General features: G+C 38.3%; 1 protein-coding gene across 4 annotated transcripts in view; it reads right to left on the bottom strand.

Annotated features, from left to right (window-relative positions):
* Nucleotides 1–4514: 4514 nt before the first annotated feature.
* Nucleotides 4515–21422, bottom strand: part of PREX1 (phosphatidylinositol-3,4,5-trisphosphate dependent Rac exchange factor 1) — a 172425-nt gene continuing 155517 nt past the window's right edge. For all 4 annotated transcript variants that reach the window (XM_080558290.1, XM_080558291.1, XM_080558288.1 and 1 more), the window contains exons 30-40: nt 20814–20942; nt 20320–20361; nt 18315–18532; nt 17189–17288; nt 16399–16542; nt 15623–15737; nt 15106–15172; nt 14181–14368; nt 13402–13504; nt 12780–12847; nt 4515–10743 (exon numbers count right to left, since the gene is read on the bottom strand). In XM_080558290.1, coding sequence (XP_080414416.1) covers nt 10701–10743; nt 12780–12847; nt 13402–13504; nt 14181–14368; nt 15106–15172; nt 15623–15737; nt 16399–16542; nt 17189–17288; nt 18315–18532; nt 20320–20361; nt 20814–20942 — 1217 coding nt within the window. In that variant the 3' untranslated portion in view covers nt 4515–10700. The remainder of the gene's footprint in view (nt 10744–12779; nt 12848–13401; nt 13505–14180; nt 14369–15105; nt 15173–15622; nt 15738–16398; nt 16543–17188; nt 17289–18314; nt 18533–20319; nt 20362–20813; nt 20943–21422) is intronic.

The following is a 21422-nucleotide window of genomic DNA, read 5'->3' as shown; positions in this document are numbered from 1 at the left end:
AACCTTAATAAAAAAAACCCTGAAAAATAAAGTAGAGCTGAGTTCATATGGGATTACAGATAAATGATGCATCCTTTCCAAATCACTCTTTCCAAGCAATGTATTCATATGATAGCTTCATTAACTTTGGCACAATAATTTGCAGATAAATTCCATCCAAAAAAGAAGCAAGTATTCAAGCACTGCTAATAATGTGAATTAGATTTTTGCACATTAAAAATGTGATACAGCCATACTAATTATTTTTAATTATCTCGAGATAAAAATACGTCACTCATGTAAGTAATTATGTAAGTAATTTAAACCTGATTAAATAATAATGATTCCTTGCTCATTGCCTTCAAAGTGCTTATAACCAAATTTAATTTTAAGCAGGATCAAGAAAATAATCACTTGATTCAAGCATTAATTACTAATTTTAATTCTAATTCATTAAAAACAGACCTATTTTTTGCAGACTCTGCAGGGCATTAATTGACATTTTGCAAAATGAGTCATTATTTTAGCACGGCGAAGTATTTTTCAAATGGTGAATCATGACTACCAGAAGGGATTGTGAAAGAGCTCCAAGGGAGCTTTGACTTCTTAGAAAAAGCAGCCCTATTTAGCAGCAGTGCTCTTCCTCCAGGTTGTGACTGGAGAAGGAGTTGTAACTCAGCTGGTCACGTTAGTCAGGGAGCTCTTAACTACCTTTCATTACGGGCAGCAGGGGAGCAAGCAGGAGATAAACTGGCCTAAAGCAAACAGCTTTATCAAGACCAACTGGTATAAGGTAGGAGACAGTTTAAGTCAGTTTAGAAGTGTAAAAATCAGGAGTTTAATAAAACTTCACTTCCAGTCAAGTTGGAAATGGATATATAATCTGAGCAGTTCATTCAAGACTTGGTCCTAGAAGGTGTAGCCTTGCTTCTGTAGGACTGCCTTTTTTGTTAGTCGTGGTGGGGTTTTCTGTTTGTCTACCTAACCTCCTCTGTTAGGAAGTGCCTACAACACCCTTCAAAAGAATTGCTGGATAAACTTTTGGATTACAAATTCCTTTGGGAAAGGATTACCTTTTTGATATGTAAATGTAAATAGTTTAGCCTAATGGCTATGTGATCCTATGTGATAAATTAAGAAAAATTACATTAATATGGCAGTAATTTATCTTATAGTAGATTTTAAGCGCCATTGGGATTAGTGTAATTGTTGTGTAATGCACTGAACAGTACAACCTATAGGTTTCACTGCTCATTTCTACAGCTAATTCAGTAGCTCATTTTTGCTCACTCAAATTATATGCTGTGTAAGTCCCAAATGATCAGAACTCCTCATAAGGGATTTGACCAACATTTCATCGACCTTACTTTTGAGAATGTTTCCTGATGTTCAGCTTACATTTTTTACACTTAGCAATTTCATCCTTCTCATGCTTTTTCTTCTCAGAGAACTCATCTTAATCAAAGAACTGGACACAGCTTCTGCTATTGAAAATCAACAGGACTACAGTTTTGACAAGTAATCATTTCAACTCTGAATGAAAACCAGCAAAAAGGTAATTTTTTGCTCTTTTTGTTCTATATAAAAGGTATTATTTTGTACTGACTTAAAATGCTGTCAGCCATTCACCAGACCACAGGGTAAGGAGAACATAACTGCAAATAGAACCTGAGATACTCAATGCAGCAAACCCATTGTCCACACATCATCTTTCTCTGCATATGTGTAATGACCTGAATAGAAAAAAAAAAAAACAATTTTATTGAATGTGTAGTGATCGGTGGATGAGCCTATACAAGACAGACAGGCATTTATTTTAACAGAAAACTATTTGTAAGATGAAAACGATTAAGTCACTGAAGAAAACTCCCAGCCTATTAATGAGCACAGGACAACAATTAAAAAAAAAAAAAAGAAAAACACTGAAGATTAAGGCCATATGTCATCTGTAGCAAAAAATTGCCTAGCATAATATAGTGCATAGGTGGAGACTGGGCACAGACAAGTATTGTGTCTTCCTTCCAAAATTTCCTCCTGTATACTTGTGCCCCCAGGAGGTGGGCAGCCCCTGGCAGGTATAAAATCTGGTTCTGCCTACTGTGGAAGTTTGGAAGCAAATGGTCTCGGGGGTGCCCTGCTCCTGATCTGGGTGGGCTGCAGCTGCCTCCCTGCTGCTGTCACAGCAGCTGCGGAGCTGGGGCAGACAGCAAGCACAGCACAGCTTCTCAGCAGGCCTTCAGCACTGTTCCTTTGGCACACTCAACAGCAGCAGCAGCATGCCCCTGCATGAACTGCTGTTACCGGCAGCTGTACAAGGAAAAAGGGTTGTCAGAAACCTTCTAGAAATTGTTCTGATTGCTCTGAACTGGGGTTATTTACTCTTTTGTCCTGTTGATCTAATAAGGCAGACTTCTTTACATCACTTCTGTGCAAGTCATAGGTGTGGCTAGTACTGGTACTACTAATAAAAGGTACTACTAGTACAAGCTCTCATTTTTAAGCTTCCCTGGTGGTATTTGTTCTTTGTTCAAGACATCTTATGAATTCAGGATAGTGAAATGCTATTAGGATTCCAAGGCAAAGAACTGGCACAGTCACAGTCTCTGCCCCTCACTTCTGAACTGTAACATGAAAAAACTCAGACATTTTAGTTCATCTCCTGCAAGCAAGCAGCTAATTCCTTTGCCAGTGACCAGCTGATTGCCCAGGTGACTGGGATCAAATGAGAAAGCAAGCTGGTCACATTCACCAGGGAAAAGAAAAGGAACTTTATAAAAACTGATGCTGATTAAGTAGGAAATGTAGTTGAAGAGGGAGAGGGCTCTTAGATTGATGAACATTGGACTAGGAATCTTAATGCAGATCTCTAAGATTACTTCAGTGTACCTTTCATGATCTGTATTACTCTCAGAAGGAAAGTTTACTAGTTGAGTTCTCTGTTCCTTAATTTCAATTCCTAATGCCCATTTACCTTAATTTTCCTTTTCTTACTATGTAGGCTCTTTCTATAAAAATAGCCTCTGAAACAGAATAATATCTCTCAAAACTTGAGTGACCACACTGCATAACTTGTTAGTGACAGAGGACAGACGTGCACCAACTTCCTCATTCTTTGACAGCTGTCATTTTCTGTAGTATAAAATACTGCTTGGACAGTAGCTCATTATTTATTGCTTCTATCTATGGCACGTTGACTTAGTTCGTTTTTCTTTGGTTTCTGTCCCAGTGTCATATATTCAACCGTTTTAAGGCTGAAATGTGTCTCTAGGTCAGGAGTTGCTGAACCAGCAGCACACCTTTAATTTTCTTGCAAGTGCAATGGAAGTCAAACCATTGTGAAAACTAGAAGCTTGTGCTTGCTTTGTAATATTCAGGCTTCTAGACTTGGAGGATGTAGAGAATTCACCAGTGTAATTTTGTATAAGAACCAAAAACCTAACCTAGCTCACCATGCAATAATGGGACGAAACAGATGTTCTTTTTTAGGGCAAAGGAAGCCCCAAACAAAACTGTTCTTGAATCTGGCTTTGACAATGTTTCTTTTTATTACTACAAAGAGAAGGAAGCCCAAGTCACTGTATCTTGATCAGAGGCACCACTGAAAGGATTAACTCTTATGTTACTCTCTTCTTTCTTGGAAACCTATTGAATGCTTTCAGGTGTGCAGAGTTTTTGTCTGCAGTAAGTTCTTTCAGAGAACAGAATCTCTGCCTAAATGCAAGCCCCTAGATAGACAGGAAAATGGCAAGAGTTCCCATGTCAGAGATAGCTGAGAGCACTGGCAAGCTGAGTGTATCAGAGGCATTTAGGAGTAGAATAAGCTGGTGTGGTGAGGCAGGCTGGCTGGCTGTCCAGAACTTCCTCGTGCAACCTGCTGGATTGCCAGGCATTTGATGCAGTACATACACAATGGAAAATAATAAATGTTGTCACCCATTTTGATATTCTGAGTAAGTGTCAGAACACGTAATTCTGAGTTTAGTGCTCTGAGGGAAGACTCAGGATCGTTCTTGGTTTCAGGGTCAAAGAAAGTTTTAGATGCTCAGTTGTGGGAATAAAAGGCAGCAATGCATTGTCCTGGTTCCAGTTTTTGTCCTTCTTTTTGCAGAGGAAGGGAAAGAGATCTAGTTCCTTAGTCTATGACCTATGAAGACAGAATACAGTTTGCAGACAGCAGGAAAGAGCTCTTTTAATTGTCCCACAAAACAAAATGGACTTGACCTCTAATACAGTTTTCCATTTACTTTCTTACTCTTCATGAAGTCCAAATGTCTCTGCTTAAACAAGCAATAGCCCAAGTAATGTTAAAAACCCAACAGAAATGTTCCTCATTCAGGTATCTTTCAACCATCCAAACCCAAGAGGAGTGCTCTGAATCCTGTCTGATAGAAGACCCATCATTATGACCATCTGGGCAGTGTTTTCTGAGTGACTTGATTTCAACTCTGACAGACACAGAGCATACAGTATACCAAACACACACACAGGAGTAATACCAAAATGACAACATGGATTAGACAATACAACACAAAAAGTTGAACAAATTATATTAAGACTTTTATCTTAATGCAGGATACACATGCTTAGTTAAAAATACAGAACATGAAGAAAAATATAACACTCTATTAGTATACTAGAATCCCTCGAACATAACTGGAAAAAACCTCTCAAATATTCTGTACATTTTTTTCTTTTTACAAAACATTTGAAAATGCCAGTCCAATGAACCGATATAAAAATATCATCTCAGAACATTTTCCTAAAACCACGTAAAGGTCTGTTTTATGCAAAAACATACTGTACAACTTGTGTCACTTCAGCATTTCCCCCCTGCCCAGATGAGGTAATTGATCTTAGGTGCAAAATGAGCTGTAAATGCAATAACTTTGTATCAGTCTTGTTCCTGTAGTTGATCATCAGTTATCTTTCAAAAGCCTTTTAAATTTGGTCTAACCTATTGTCAGATTAGTGTGGCCATTGCTACCCTTAGTAACAAGACTAAAAATAAAGCCTTTCAAAAGTCCTCTGTCCTCTGCAATGAGTTACGTATTCTATACTTGCTGTACTAGTGCAGTGATTTTCATCTTGCGGGCTTATCTCATCTAGACACAGCTGTGAAAGGTTAACTATGAAAACCAAACCAGTTATTCTAAGATAATTGGGTCCTTTGTCTTTAAATCAGCTCTAAAGCCAGGGTAGCCTTGAGAGTAAAAACGAGTAACCCAGTCAACTGATGGGGGTACAGGTAGTAACAAATTTTTCTTCTGGTACGCTTGATTGATTGCAACAGTGAATCAGAGCCTGATTCTCACAGTATATAGAAACACTGACAGTTAGTAGGACCTGAAATAAACCATATTATATGCATGCCAAACTGTGCAATAGAAGAAACAGGCTTAACAGGGACTATTTGGAAATCCAAAATGAATAGCCTATTGCCAAGACCATTTTTTTAAAAAGATTATTGATTTAACATACATTCACTTATGTTCTGAATTCTGATATTGATCAAATCAAAGATAGTGACAGCTGCTGATAAGGAGCCTGAAGAAACTTCATACATAAATGTTTTTTTTGTCCTAAAGGAAAACAGGTATGTTAAAGTAGGTTCCCTGATGGTGTGTATAAATATATGGTACTTCTGATTCCTGAAATGGAGCAGAATGACTGCATGAAAAATATACTCAGTTGTCTTTCCTCTAACCAACCAAGTGCTGTCAAATAATATACCTATGGGAATTAAATGCAGAGGTTTCTTTGTGTCTTTGTGATGTTTATCCCATTTTTCTATCCATCTTCCTGTTTTTAAAGTCACTAGAACTATATTATATTATGTATGTAAAGCACTCCCTGTTTTCAAAACAGCTTACAATTCCCAATTTTGAAAACGGGTTACAGTTTTTCTCCTTTGACTCTTCACAGTACAGTGGTAAGAAAATAGTTCCCCAGTTCCCTCCCCAAACTGAAGCAGGAAGGAAAAGTGAATTGCTCATTACAGCAAAGGAGGTTTGTTGGGAACAGTGAGACAGAGACCTCAGAAAGCCATGGTTTAAGGGCACTAGAAGGTATTCTGTTTATTTTAAGTAGAAAGACCCCTTTAGTGATGAAGAGTAGTGATGCTGCGACAGTACCATCAAACCTGCTGTTACACCATAGTATTAAATAGAAAACAGAAAGGATTTCTGCGTACAGGGATGGCTCAGAGCCCAGTGGCACGACAATGGTTTCTCAGTGCTAATCAAAGCCAGGGCTCTCACGCTACATACAGAGCAGAAAAAGAGTGCTGTTACTTCCTTGTTAAGATAAATAACTACTGCAGGTTTGTCTTACTTTGACCCTTGTATTCTAACTCTGTAGGTCTACACTATACTTACTAGTTTTATATACAAATTGTACTGGATAATTTGATTAATCGCTGATACCTTATCAGCAAGTCTATGCACTATGCGTTTGTGAATGATAGCTTCATGAGCTGTTTAAGTTTGTGCTGTTCTTTTTTTCCCCTTTTGCCATTGACCAATGACCAGGTGCTTAGCAGCTGTGCTAGACACCTGTAATGCCAAGCAGTATGACAGATTGTACTATGTGCACTGTTAGGGAGCCAGGAGTGTTTCAAATTATTTTTACATTGAAATTCTTGTTGTTTTCACTTAGTGTTTTATATCCTAAATCACTTCAGACCCATGAAATAATTAGCACTGAAAATATTCCCAAATAGCAGAGCAGTGAGCTTTTAGCACCACTTACTGATAAGAAAATATGATGGAAGCAAAAAGATCTGCCAGAGCCCAGGTGAATTTGTCTTTTCAATATTTTTTATTCTGAAAGGACCTGTTGAGACATCTGTCTGAATCTGTGGCTTCTCATCTAAGAATCCTACTAGTTCAGTCTGCAAATAAGTACTGGCATTTGAAAATGTCTAATGCTAAAAGACTGCTAGGCCTGGACTTGAAGCTTTCTGCTTTGCAAATGCCATGGACAAAACAGGGCAGAGCTGGGCCTGTTTCCGCTTCTGTCACAGACACATAATTGCACACAGCCTTTCCTGACCCACCCAGAGAGGCTCTCCTGTTACTCTAAGCACCACTGCTTACAGGTTTTTTTTTTTTTTTTTTATAAGCTTTGTAAGCATCTTTGTAAAAGTGCTGGGGTTTTGTTTTGTTGTTGTTAGCTTTTTGTTTGCCTTTTTTTTTTTTTCAGATTCTGATTGGAAAAGTTTTCTAAGGTTCAAAACAGTTCTCAGCTAGTATTTATCCCCAATTGTTTGTATTCCTTTTTCTCTGTGTGGCTGTATTTAGGTTTAGACTGAATTGCCTTTGCTTTTCTTACAATTACCTTCTTATAAAGACATCAGATATACTGTACCTCAGGCTGAAGAACTCAAGTTCTTCTACTCTTCATTGCAGACTTGTACCCACTTTACTGATACCATTTTAGTGTCTTTTCTCAACATCTAGCCACTATAGTCTCACTTAATTATTTGGTGACTATAACTGTACGTGGCTGTCCAGCTAGGAGCCCACCAGGCCTTTGCACAGTGGCTTGAATACTTCTCAACTGGAAATCTGTCTCCTGGTGCAGGCTGAGCTTTTATGACAATTGTATTGAATCTAAGTCATCTGGCAATCTCTATAACCAAGGTCCTTTTATTTTCAGTTAACATGAAATATAGCAAAATACTTTGTTTAATCTTCGACTGCATGTGCTAGCATCTGTACTATATAATTTCATCCCAGTCAATTACTTGTCTTCCAGGGCTATCTTTGTGTGTGTCCTAAACCTTCTCTAGATTAGTGCCAAATCAACCCCAGTCTGGTAGCATGTGTGCTTCAGTGACTAATGAAAATGTTAAATCTATTCAGTTACAAAACTGAAATGTAAGAAATTCCACTTGCAACCCCCATCCAACCCCCACTTTCTTTTCAGTGTTTCCTTCTCTCCTTTAGCCAGCTGCTCACACACCTCATAATCATGCTGCTAGTTTCCATTTTCTCCATCTCAACTAAGTTTTCCACATGGCAATGTATCAGATGCTTCAGCTCTATGAAATCCCCACTTGCTCAGTTGCGGCAGGCCTGATTCTTATTTTGCATTTACCTGTGGAAATTCTGCAGACTTAATCCGCTCTTTTAACTTGCAGGTTCATTTGTGCATTGCCTGTTTTTTGTCTTCTTCCTATTTCAATCTGTCTTTTCCAGCCCTGGATTCCAACATTGCAATTTTACCGCATCAAAACAGTTTTTCTACTTTAATATGAAGTCTGCAGTAAAACCACATCTGTAGCTGCACTGCACAAACAGGAAGTGTTTAGCACTGTGCTGCCAGCTTGAGCTGGTATCGAAAACTACTTTTCCCTTACAGCTTGAACTTCTCACCGCTCCATACAAATATCAGATAGAACTTAAAATGTTAAATAGAACTTAAACACTAAGGAAATCAAGGGTGTAACAGAAAAATAAAATCATATCTTCTTTCCTTATAATATAAATCAACTTTTAATAATAAAAATACTTCTATCATGTTTTCAATGAGAATAACATGTACATTTCAATGTAAAACAGTGCACAGTGTAAATGCCCTTAGATGCTCTTCTATGCATCTTTAACGTCTACAATGACTGCATAAATGTGGGCAAGGATCCTCACCAGGCTGTACAGATTGCTGCAGTTCCACTGAACAGAGCTGATGTAGACAAAGCGAGGATCTTGGCATGTGTGTTCTTTTTGCTTTTAGGTTTTCCTACAGTCCTTATTTTGATAATATTAAGTAGATTTTAAGTTGAGAATTCAGTAGAGAAACATCCATTTTTTCTTCAAACAGCAAAGGCCAAGAATAACTCTTGCAAAATTGACCAAAAAATGAGAAAGTGCATTGAAATGATGCTTTGCTCATCTTACTGCAGTAAAAAATGGTTACTCTAGTAACAAACCCCTGTATCTGACAGCTGGCTAATGATGGGTTGCCCTAGTTCCTTGCAACAGGTTACTCTAAGTCAGAGGAAATAATTAAGAGATCAAACAAAAGACGTTCCTTCCCCAAAATGATTTCAGTCTGTGAGTCACGAAGAAAATACTTTAAAGAATCAGAAACAAGGTTCAGAACAAGCTGCATCCCCAAACTTGTCATAAGCTGTTTTGTGCTGATGTGTAAATTAAAAAATTAAAAGACCTTCATAGCCAAATTGAAAGGGTCTGATTTTAATTTAAGATTTGAATTGGCTGGGATGTTAATAAAATAAAACTAACCCAGCTAAAACACAAACAACCTCAGAAATAATAATATTAAAAAAAAAAACAAAAACCACCTTTCATCTTCTAGAATACACATCACTGCAAAGCGCTTCTGGATCTCCTAATAATGAACTGTTTTAAATGAGACTGTGGAGGAACAGAGGAATGGTAAATATCCTATACACCTGCCCACTGACACCTGCCTACAATTGAAATTTGTTAGGGATGGGTGGTCATGTTAAGGCACTCACTCCAAGAGAACGCTATTTCTGTCCTGAGACTGCTGACATGTTTCAATTAGTTTCAGCCAGTAATTTGGAAAAAAATTACTGTGCTTAGGATAATACTGACAGAATGGAGAACAATTTTTTAAACAAGAAAAAATAAAGTACATTATATACATGATTCCTTTTTTTTCTTTTAACTTAAAGCATCCCTAATACATCTTAATAACTGTATTAAAGACTACTTAAATATTGAAAGATTTTAAATAATGTAGATTTCTTTTCAGTAAACTGGGAGTAGCTGTGTAATTGCCAGCATATTGGTCCCATTTTAAACAATATAATTTTTATTTAAATCTTGTATATATAATAACATGATCCAAAACACGTATTCCACTCCACATAAATAAGTATAGTTCTTCTGACTGGTTTTAAAAACTACATCTGTTCAAATAATCAGATTATAAGACTGTATTTTTCCTTTGTAAAGTTTCCTTTAAAATCTTTCACTCCAATCTCTCCCCTTATATACCACTGTATTTCCAGAGCACATAATAGGGCATTAGTAAAAAGAGTTAATCCAAAACCTGAAAGCTACAGTAAGTAACATGAAGTAAATGTGAGAAGTATTATGGAATGTATACTCTGCAGCATAGATTGGTTCTCACTGGGCTGAAGTGGAAAATGACTCCAGAAGAAATTCTTTCTGATCGTATCTCAATAAACCATAGATTGTGCTATTTGTTGTTCCAAAGTGCAGGTCAGTACATTAAAAAGTGGTGTTTGTGAAGCTACTGCTCAAGGCCACTGACCAAAATGATGCTGGCAATTAAATGGATGCCAGATACAGTACAGGGAGAGAGAGAGGCATCTTTCTGGATTTTCTTAACCAATCCATACCTTTAAGTCCACAACTTTTAGGTGGCAGCACAAACAAGTCATCAGTAAAACTGCGCTTTCTTGATGCATAATTGTCATTTTTCCAGGCATCTAGCAAATGGCAATAACATCCCTTTTAGTTCTGTGATCTTTGTTTCAAGAATTTCTTCGAGAAGTCAAAGCGATACAAGAATCCCTGTGTGTACTGCAGGAGTTCAAAGGCAGATTCTTGGTGCCTGGATCCAGCACGTTCACCTCTGACTACTTCAGAGCACCATCTCTTCCTCTTGTTTCAGCGCTGTCAGCGTTAGTTAGCGTGGGTCCTCAGACAGGGCTGCATGTTGTTGAATATTTGAATGATGCCACAACGCAGGTGCCGCTCTCACTTTTATAAATCCCCATCTGTAGGTGGCTGGCACAACCTGTAGAGTCTTTAAGGCAGATTAAGAGTACGTTATTAAATGTCACAGGAATGATAACACGAAGTTACTGGCATAGTATACAAGAGTTAGCTTCTTCCTTAACATTCCGCAAGCTTTATAAGTAATCCAATATCAAGAATGCCACTAGCCTTATTTTTCATAATTGCAAATATAAAAGTGTTACTAGTGATTTATTAACTACATTATTTACCATCATTGTTTAAATACTATTTGAGACATTCCGTCACTCCTTTTTAACTTTGGCCCAATTCAGGTCTTCAGCAATCCCTTTCTTTTTCTATTTCTTTTCTTTTAAACCAGTTGGGGTTTAATGGGGGACGATGGTTAACCTAAGTGCATCTTGACTCATGTGATTGTTTGTGGTAGTCTTTTCTACATTATATTTGAATAAAATCAAGGTAACCTTTCAAGACTGCTACTCTAGAGTTTGACAAATCTTGAAAGATGATACTGAGAACTGAAGTTAATTCACCAGATCTTCCTTTAATTTTGCTCAGTTTTATTTCAAATTATGATGATAGAACCCAGTAGGAACATACGTATTTGAGCTTTATTACCCTGAAATAATCCAAGCAAATAGTCCTGGAATTTGTCATGGTAATCTAGCATGTATGCCAAAACAGAGAAATGTCTCATTTTTGTTTGTAAAGCTGTTCATTTTTAAACATAGCATGTTGTTACAGTCATAATAATGGAACCTAAATAATGTAGGTCATTAACAAGGCAAAATAAGCATGCTGATAGAATGCTGATGTGTGACACTGGGAACATGGTAGAGGAGCCAACCCAGACTATTGTTTTATTCCTTTTTGAAATAACAATTACAACCTAACAGAAGGATAAGGTTGTGGTTATAAATGCCCAATATTTTTCCCTTTAAGGTCTCTGAAAAAAATAAACCAAAGGCAGACTGCTACGGTAAGCACTGTGACAGTCTCTAAAATTTAAAGTAATTTCCTATAAACATTTTGAGGGGCAGATAGCTCTGTCTGAAGGGATGGCAAAGACTTTACTAGATCTTTTCTGATGCCAATTCCTGCATGCTGGAACTGTTTTGCTTGCTTCGTGTAAACAATGCCATTAACAAGAGTAGAGGCAGAAATTATTTGTACAAACTGATTCTGTGCAAATATTCATCTAAATCATGGGGATTTGTTATGACCATTGTGTGAAAATGCTGTGGTGTACTTTATTAAAGATTATTCTCTTCTCTCCGACATAATGCGTTTGGAGTAAATAGGCCAAAAAGATACTTCTCTTAAAAATAAAGATGCTCTTAGAAAGTATCCTGTAAAGAGAGGTGCTGAACATCTCTAGCTCCTGTTAGGTGCAGTAGGATTACAAACGTACAGTGCTTTCCAAAATCGTGTTCTAGACAAAAACAGCATACATAACCCTGGGCAACCAGGGTCTTTCTTAGAGCTGCATTACTGTATGGTTGGCTACCCAGGGAAGTGCTGGAGTCCCCATCCCTGGAAGTCTTTAAGAGACATCTGGACATGGCATTAAGGGATGTGGTTTTAGTGATGGGACTCAGTAGGTCAGGTTGGACTTGTGATGATCCTGAAGGTCTTTTCCAACCTAGATGATTCTCTGCCGTAAATACAGTCAAGATATTCTAAGCACACAATAGGACTGCAGCCAAAGTACTAGCTTATGAATTATCTTTGCATATCTACAGTCAGATTTGCCATTCAGGATTTTTTTCTGAGCATTCCACAGATGGCTGTCAATCGCTAGCTTTTCCAACTCATAGCAATGGTCCAATAAAGACCCTTTTCTCTGTTCAGTGATACTTTATTTAGAAAATGCAGAAACCTGTGAAGTTAATGATCTGCCAGTTATAACAGGCAAAGCTTATTAAGCTACAGAGCACAGTTTAGTACAGTGAGAAAGGAGAACTTTTTTTTTCTTTTTTCTGCTATTGCTACTAAGGAGATCTTTGGTTAGAATAGGAACTCCACAACTGATACAGGAACATAAAACAAGCACTCAGATAACATGCATAATATATAATAACTTACCGGGGCGCACATGGTGGCATTTGGTCCATCACTTTCAGATTCTTGGCAGAGATTTCAACCCTTGGTCCCTAAAGAAACAGAATTTATGGTACTGACAATATTGATAAAGCATCTTGTCCTTAGGGGAAAATATTATAATGGGACTATGTTTTCTATTTGAGAATCCATTAACTACCTCTAGAAGATCTGGAATCCACTGGGTACATACATTAGTCATCTGCGTTTACTTAAAAGATGAAATTAATCCCAAAGCACTTTACAAGCACTGCTGTCTATCACTAGGGAGTTTCTACAGTTTAACACTGATTGAGACTTTTGCTTTTTGTATTTACAGAAATTGTCTTAAAAAGTAGAGACTATCAAGTATATTTAATCAACAAGGCACACACTTTAACTAATGTGCACTAAGGCATATATTTTAATTGCTGTAATGGCTGTACATGCAAAAGTTACTTTGTTGTGTCAGAGATATAAAGCTGTTCAGACATTAATAGAAGTTTGGCTGTATGAGTTTGTACTGCACAAAATACAGTGCCGTAGGGAAATAAATTGGTGTTTGTACTGTGATATTACAGGAATTAAACTGGTGGCTTGCCACAGATACACACATCCAAATACTTACTTGCTTTCGCATGATGTCTGTAGCTTGCATGATACACTTGGGCAGAAGTCCATGACTTCGAGCCAGTATGGCTGCTTGCTCCAGGGACACACTCAGTGTACTTCTGAACATGGGAACAGGAGAGAGAAAATCAAAGATTATATTTTAAAATGTACATATAGGTATGTATAGGACACTTACCTGTTAACGTATGTATTCTATTAGCTATCTTTTTTATATTTAAAACTAAGCTTCTTTAGTTACTAAACTATAATGTAAGCTTAGTCCTGCATTTGCAGTCTCTTTACACTTAGATTCTGCAATTGTTTTAGTCTGCAGCATCATTACCACAAGCCAATGTTACATTGCTCTTCTGCATGACGTCATGTAAGCATATTCACAAACAAATCTTTTCTTTACTCACTTGAAGAACAGTGGTGTGTTTAGAACCAATGTTTGCACACACCAAAATTATACAGCTATTTCTGAGCAACTTCCCACATTTTCAGTGTGTATTGAAGGTGATATTGACTGAAAGTTATATGCAATGAGCTCACTTAGTGAATTGCATCGGTTGATGCACTGAAACAAAGTTTGTGTGTCAAAACTAGCTATTAACGGAAGTATTAAAACTCATAACCTACCCTAAAATAAAGATGGCAGTAGGTTTAGATCCTTATTATATTCACTTAGCATCTACCTTTGTACTGATTTGAACAGAATCATATATATTGCTCAAATCTCTATAAAAGACAAAAACTTTAATCACAGCAGTAACATTTCAGCTTTTTTAATCTCACCTCTGCATTCCAGTGCCACACATAGTAATCTGACAGGCTCCAAGTCGGTAGCAGAGCTCGGAGGATATAGGTAGCAGGCCAGCTCCTGATATGTTACTGTTTGAATATCCTGACTGGGTGGGTTTTGTATTAATGAAAGATTTCATCAACCTGCAAAGCTCATCCATTGCATTAATGGGACGAATAAGCTAAACAAAGCAAGAAAACAACAACACATCAGTGGCACGTTTACTCCTTCAGTTATAAAGACATTTACAATTCTTTATCCTGTGTCTCAGCACAGGACCTTAAATCTACACAAGGGTAACTGCTGTGCAGTAGTAACTATTTAGAACATACATGAACTTTAGAAGTAGAAAAATACAAATGGTGGCTTATGTTTGGGGCAATTTTTTGCCATTACCATGAATCACATAGCTTGTTTACAATGCATATTACAATTACAAATTTTCTGATTTGTCTTCACTGCAGTATTACTTACTGCCTTACAGGCAAATATTCATGTCACCTGCCCCAGTTAGCCTGCCTTTGGATGAGATGCTGGGAAGCACTATTGTCCTGTTGTTTTATTCTATAATTGTGAACAAAACCTAACTTGTAATCTGAATGTTTGTTCATTTTTATACATCTGTGGGAGAGAAGAATTAATTCATTCTGTCTAACATCTAACGTTATTTAGCAGAGGCAATCAGCATGATATGGAGTCTTACTAGTGCGTAAGCTAAGGATTATGTTTACTCTAGGTACCCGCATTTTCTTCAAACAAAAAAAACTGTAGCTAAGCTCCAGAGAAATTCACATCACTTCTTTAGAGCAGAGAACTTTTTTAAAATTATGTTTGGGTTTGTACAGGTGTACCATATGGGTGTCCCATGACTGGGGTTTTAGAGACTGGCTCATGAAGAAATAAAACAAATAACAATACCTGATCAATCTTCACTGCGGTAGTATTGGAATCGGTGGGCAAGTTTGATCTCTCTAGATAAAATGTCCTGCAAAAATGCCAGCAAGGACTACGTTAGTGATTCTCATTTCAAGCACATATGTGTACTGTCTTGTACAAAACGTCTGAGAAGACTATGATAGAAGTCTTGTACTTCAAGATCTGCCTTCTTATTGAAGCATTTTGATTGCAGAAATTTATATAGTCTGTACTGAAATACTCCAAAAATCCTTTCTTATATAATGTTAGCCCTGTGCAAAATTCTGAAGTCAAATTAGATGGGAATTTCATTCTGTACAGTGCACTACTTCAGAACAAGCTTAACTGTGGGAAGAAAATTAACAGGTTTCTCACAAAATGAGGATCTCCTCATTTGTACAAGAATCCTATTTGTACAGGAAATCATCAAGAGTGGAATCTCTTTTTCATGAGTTTTAATGTAGTTAGCAAGGAGCACTCTTTTCAATGTCTTTTAAAGGAAAAGAGAAGTATGAAATACCTGAGTTTACGGTAGTATTGCTGCACTTTTTCAAGAGAGAGACCATTAATTTGCTGGGGAAGTTCTTCCAGTGGTGAACCAGCTGGTTGTAATTGCCCCTCCATACTCTCCAGAGCTGAAAAAGAAAACATTTAGCTAAGACATTATTATGGTAAATGCAAATGTAGAATGTTATTAGTTTTCTTTTAATTTATTTATTTATCTCTACATCATCTCACTGCTCTGCACATGACTGTTAGATCATGTCAAGGTTAATTTGTTACAGCATAAATTTAATGAATTTCCCAGTGTGAGAATGCAGTGGTATAAAGGTGAGCTTCACAGAAAGCAGTTCTGTCTAACAATAATTACTGCCCATTCATAGACCCTTGATGGATATTTTGGTATGAATGTTTCCTATCTAGTCAATATTCCTTTGTTTCCAGCTCAGATAATTCTGTCATGGTGTGTGCTTTTAAAAATACTTGTTTGTACCCAGGGAACATCCCTTGATACCATACTAGATAAGACTGTCCATATAGCCCAATATGTCTTTGTGACTTGAAGCTTTGCAGGAAGGCATAAAAAAGCCCCAGGCAGGCATATCTTGTTCTCATGACTGTGTTTTATTCTAATCTCCACCAATCCCCAGATCTTCCCAGAATACAACTATCTGCTTCTTAAATATGTCTATTTTTCAGCTGCATTATGTTAAGAGTTTCATGGTCATTCTTTATTTTGAATCTTTTAATCTCATCTATTAGCTTATTTTTCTCAAGAAAGCTTTTTATAGATACCTTTTGTAAATAGCACCGTGTGTAGTTTCAAGCTTCCCCCATTCTGAAACCGAGAAGGCAGTTTGGAGAAGTAGTAGCTGTCAAGATAAAAGATAACCTTCAAGGACTGACGACTTCCTTCGATGTGGTAGAAGACATGAGTATCTGCAGAAATAAAGATAAAACAGTTGCTGTATTACCACAGAAGGCCAAATCTGAAACCATTGCTGCCTGAGTTTGTTAGATAATCTAATGACATTTCACATCTCTGCCATTAGATGAATATGGGAGAACCTTTACTGAGAGAAAACAGGTTCTGAAAGTTTATCCTTAAAAGATGCAGCTAGCATGATGTTTGATGCTAATACAGTAAATGTGATTAACAATTAAAATCCCATCTTATTTCATGGCATCTCATAGAAAACATGGGGAGAGATGTGGCAAGGTGGGACAGAGGACACAGAAGAGCTGTAGAGGGACAGTCCTTCTTCCTTTGGTAGAGTGGTTAATTACAAATATCTGTCAGGAACTGTTCATCATCTGTCTTATCTTCCTACATGTGAAATCACACAAGTCAGGTACACTGGCACAGACCTAAATCACAGAACATGCCACTGACATCCCAGGATATCAAAATCCTTGCTTTTATGTTGTGTGCTTGCAGAGGAAGCTGAGGGAATGCAACAGTCCTTCAGAGAGGTTGCTGGGTACTCTCCAGGTTTGATGTGGTCTGTTAGATTTATAATCATGGAAAATGTAACCTATAAAACAAACACGAAAAAAGACCTCCAAAGAAACTGAGAATACTCACTTGCTACAAGACTTTCATCCATCTGCTTGAAATAGAAGGCAACTTTGTCCAGTTCAGTCAGTGTGACCTGGATGTCTTCCAGCATGGTACGCTCCTCCTTCTGTGGGGCAAAGAACCAGATACAAATAGGTCATCATCTGCCAGAAGGAAATCAATAGCAGGACAGGATAGTTGTTACTGGTGTGCTTTGCTTCAGGAGACCTAAAGCAGAATACAAAGCTTTCCACTAACTCCACACCCCCAAGGTAACTACTAATGGCTCGTTAACTTTGTGATACAAGCTTAGCTACCCTTCGCTTGGATGTCGCTTGATGCGATTCACAGAGAGTAGAGAGGTTGAAGCACTGAATAATTTTGAAGGTGTCTCTTTTTCCAAACTTTACCCCATATCTACAAATGTGAAAAGCGTATCAGTTACTGTGAAATAAATGTCCTTACATTCCGTGCAATGTGAAGGAATAATCATTGCACACATTCAATATATGATGTTTAAAAAGTCCAAAAAAGTCACTTCTCTATACTGTCAGAGCTATTTGCCTTTTTTACGCTTTTCTCTTAACATTTTTACTGTAGCTTATCTACTGAGGATTATCTACTCATTAGGTGCAGGTGAACTATGCAAGACCTTCTCCTCCTTTGACATGGTGCCTTTAGCTTAGGCTCAAATCACTGCACCACGGCATTGTGTGAGAAATACACTTCAGTCCATCTATTCTATAAAAACAGTCGCTGTATGAACAAAAGTCTAGATTTTCATGTTTGGAACTCTGAATACTCAGAACTTTTATCCACTCGTTGAAATGTGTGATTTCACCAGAAGAGGGCAGGCCACACATGCTTCACCAACAGCTGAGCAACTAAACGCAGCAACATCACTCCAAATATAAAAGCAGTTTGATTCTGACAGTGCTCTAGTGTGACAGCCATCCAGTATTTGTGAGGAGATGGAAGTAATGGGATATGGAATACTGGGGCATGGCTGTCAGCATTGGGAGTCTCCTGAGGTTGCTGCAGTGAGAGCCTCAACATGCTGCTAGAACAAAGGGCTCTGGCTGGATTGTGAGTGGCAGAGCAGCACACATACAAATGTGAACAGACCCAAGAGTGTCGCAACTCTTCATCTTACCACAGTGGGGGAGAGCAGAGACTGGTAATTTAGTAAAACACCAGTGGCTGCTATCTGTTCCAGCCATTTTCTGCTGGCATCTCTGCTGCTCTCTTCATATTCCCCATTGTTGTTGTATCGATAGTTGAGAGCAGCCAGTAACTGCTCCGAGAAGGTGCAAATAGCAGCCACAAGAGATTGGCAGAAGATGGAATCACGCCTCAGCTGTAGCTCAGTATCTGCAAGAGAAGAGGAGAGAGGCATAAAGTAGTCATGAGAATACTCACTGCTATTGTAGTATCTGTGTGCATGACATTTGACTTCTGCTGTAGCTTTGCACAGACATAACAGATAACCTCTTCTTGCTGCATGCCCTGGCTGTAGAGATAAAGATAGCATCAATGGGAAAATTTTGCTGAAAATTTTCCAGGCCACTTGACTCTTTATTTTACCTCTGCCATCTGCATGCTCATTCTTCTGACTGGGAAGAGCTGTAACTCCTTAGTGCCATAATCTGGACTGATTCCCTTCTTTTTATGTTTACAGAAGCAAGAGAATTCATGAAAGAGGATCTCTGCCATTACTTCTCTCCTGGGCTATTAGAGATTCATTTGCCCCTCATCCATCTGTATTTCATGGGCTTCCCATATGCTTAATGCATTAACTGGGCCTGCCAGTAGGGTACCAACTGGTTTATGTTTCCTGGGAGAATTTCCCATGTTAACTTTGCTTCCAGTCAGGCTGCCAGGCAGCCACATGCTGGTCTAAGCAACCTTGTCATACTTAAGGGGATTGTAGGCCAAAGAGGAACATGAATAAGTGAAGAGCTACTTCCCAGGCTCCTCCAATAGGCACTGCAGTGTTCCCAAGAGAAAGAAGCTGAAGACATCATTCAGAGGCTTTGAAGATCTGGATTATTTTTATGGAGCACTGACCACAATAGACTGACCAATAAAGTCTAGGCCCTGGGCCCTATCTTCAACTGAAGGGCAACCACGCCTTCCAGCAGTACGAACTGAACTGCTAAAGTAAGGTAAAGAGAGCTTAGAACTGCCCTCAAAGCTAGCGAATCCCTGCTGCCATAAAGCTGGCATAGCCAGTTCAGTGCCACCTGCTCCTCCATTCTTTCCAGAGGATACTGGTGAAATTGCTGAGGGGATGGGGCATAGGTAAACACTTATGGACTCAGTATAGCTGTTGTCATTAAAAGCAGCCTTTATGGACACTAGACTGACACTGCAGGCTGGTTTTGACAGACCCACGGACCAGGCCTGGCAGGAGCACGGAGGTGATTTAGAGCCATGCTAATCCAACATCTTCATTCTATGAGAACATGAGAATCAAGCCGGCACAGTGAAATAATGACAGCCTATTGCAGTTATTTATTACCTCATTTTCAAACAAAAATACACCACACAGATATTTCAATTATAAAAAGACAGCACATTCACTCCTGGGAACAGCCTGTCACTTGATCTGTGAGTACAACATTTTGTGCATGGTAACAGATTAATGGTGTCTATCCACAGTGGTTTTAGGAGCTGCCTGCACATTTAGGTTCTTAGTATCCTCCTGGCTGTAATTTCAGTATACACAGTCCCAAATCCCTAACGTGCCTGCTCTGTTTAGAAAGATGTCAGTGTCCATGGTCTCACAGACAGTTGTGCAATAGGTCTCATTTTTGCTGCATGTTCTCACCACAGCAGGAAACAGTAAAAGCCATCTGGGAATGTGGGTTGTACAAAAGAAAAAAGGAAGACAGAAAAACAGTGCTTGTGCGAAATCAATGGCCAGCCAGGTGACACAGCAACCTACACTGTAATTGAAGCAATGTAAATTGAAGAACAGATGTCAGATGCATGAAAAGGCCGCCATAGATGCAGAACACAAGAAATGTTAGCATAAAATGCCAGGACTAAAGCTAAATGCAAAGGAAATACCGCTTAGATGTATGCACAGGCATTCACAAAAAGTTCTGGTGGGACGATGTATATACAGTGTATTGCAACAAAGTGATACCCCTTACCTGTGCATTTTAACAAGGCCAAAAGCAGCTGATTCTTCCCATCTAAAACAGTGAAGGAAAGGAAGGCGCAAGTTAACACGATGCCAAAGTAGATTTGATTTTATTTGATTAACAGTGTCCTCATCCCCTGCATGGCTATATCTATGTACTATAGTAGTCCTTACACAGACATTTTAATGACAGAAAAACAAGTAAGGTGTAAATCAAAGAATTTTACAAGCTAAATGCTCCATTAACTACCAGGAATTATTGGAAACAAATTGCATGTGTGGATGAATCCCAAAGGAGGTGACTGCTGCCCAGTGCTTTGCACTGAGTGTAAACATTGGATTCAGCTACCCTCTTCCAGTTCAACCAGGTTTAGGACTCTTTTCCCTGTTCTTCTTTAGAGCCCAGTACAGCGTTGTTACAAATTGATATAAAATGATAAATTGAACTGCTAGACTCGATTAGATCAGGGCTATTTGATAACAAACTTTTCCCCATTTACTGACCTTCCACATGTTTTTGTATGATTTCAACAAGGTTCTTGATGCGCAATGGAAGGTTCCACGGATCTTCTTGAATGCTGGCTTGAATGTTATTCCTGCACCTCACTGTGGTTTCTTCCTTCTGTTTAAATTCTAGAAAAAAAATGCAGTTTGTTGGGCATTGAGGAAATGCTATATAGCTGAGAGTGGCTTTTGATTTATAATGTGCATACAGATGCAAGCAGAGATGCAGACAGTATCAATAGCAATAACCGTGAATGAAAGAGGTTCTTAAATAGATTTAATGCAGAAAGGGGAAAAATAAAGACTATTCCTATAATCTAATCATCAGCAGTCTCCCAGCATTGTTTTCAGGACTGTGAACTAAAACGTATGTACCTGAGCGATGTGCATGCTGAAGGGAGCTCTGTGCTACTCGCACAGCACAGAATTACCTTCTGTTTTCTGTGACTCATATTTGATATACTGGCCTGCGTATCATATCTAAAGTTTGGGGCTGTGCAGAATCAGATCAGCTTTTTGGCTGCAACATTCACATCCCATAATACTAATGAGAAGTTATGAAATATTCTGCTTCCTTTCACCTGATGTCAGCTAATTATTTAATTACAG

Source organism: Anser brachyrhynchus (genome assembly GCF_964034855.1).
Source record: "Anser brachyrhynchus genome assembly, chromosome: 16".
Taxonomy (NCBI): Eukaryota; Metazoa; Chordata; class Aves; order Anseriformes; family Anatidae; genus Anser; species Anser brachyrhynchus.
Note: the sequence above shows the minus strand (reverse complement) of the source record. Positions and strands in the feature narration are given on the sequence as shown.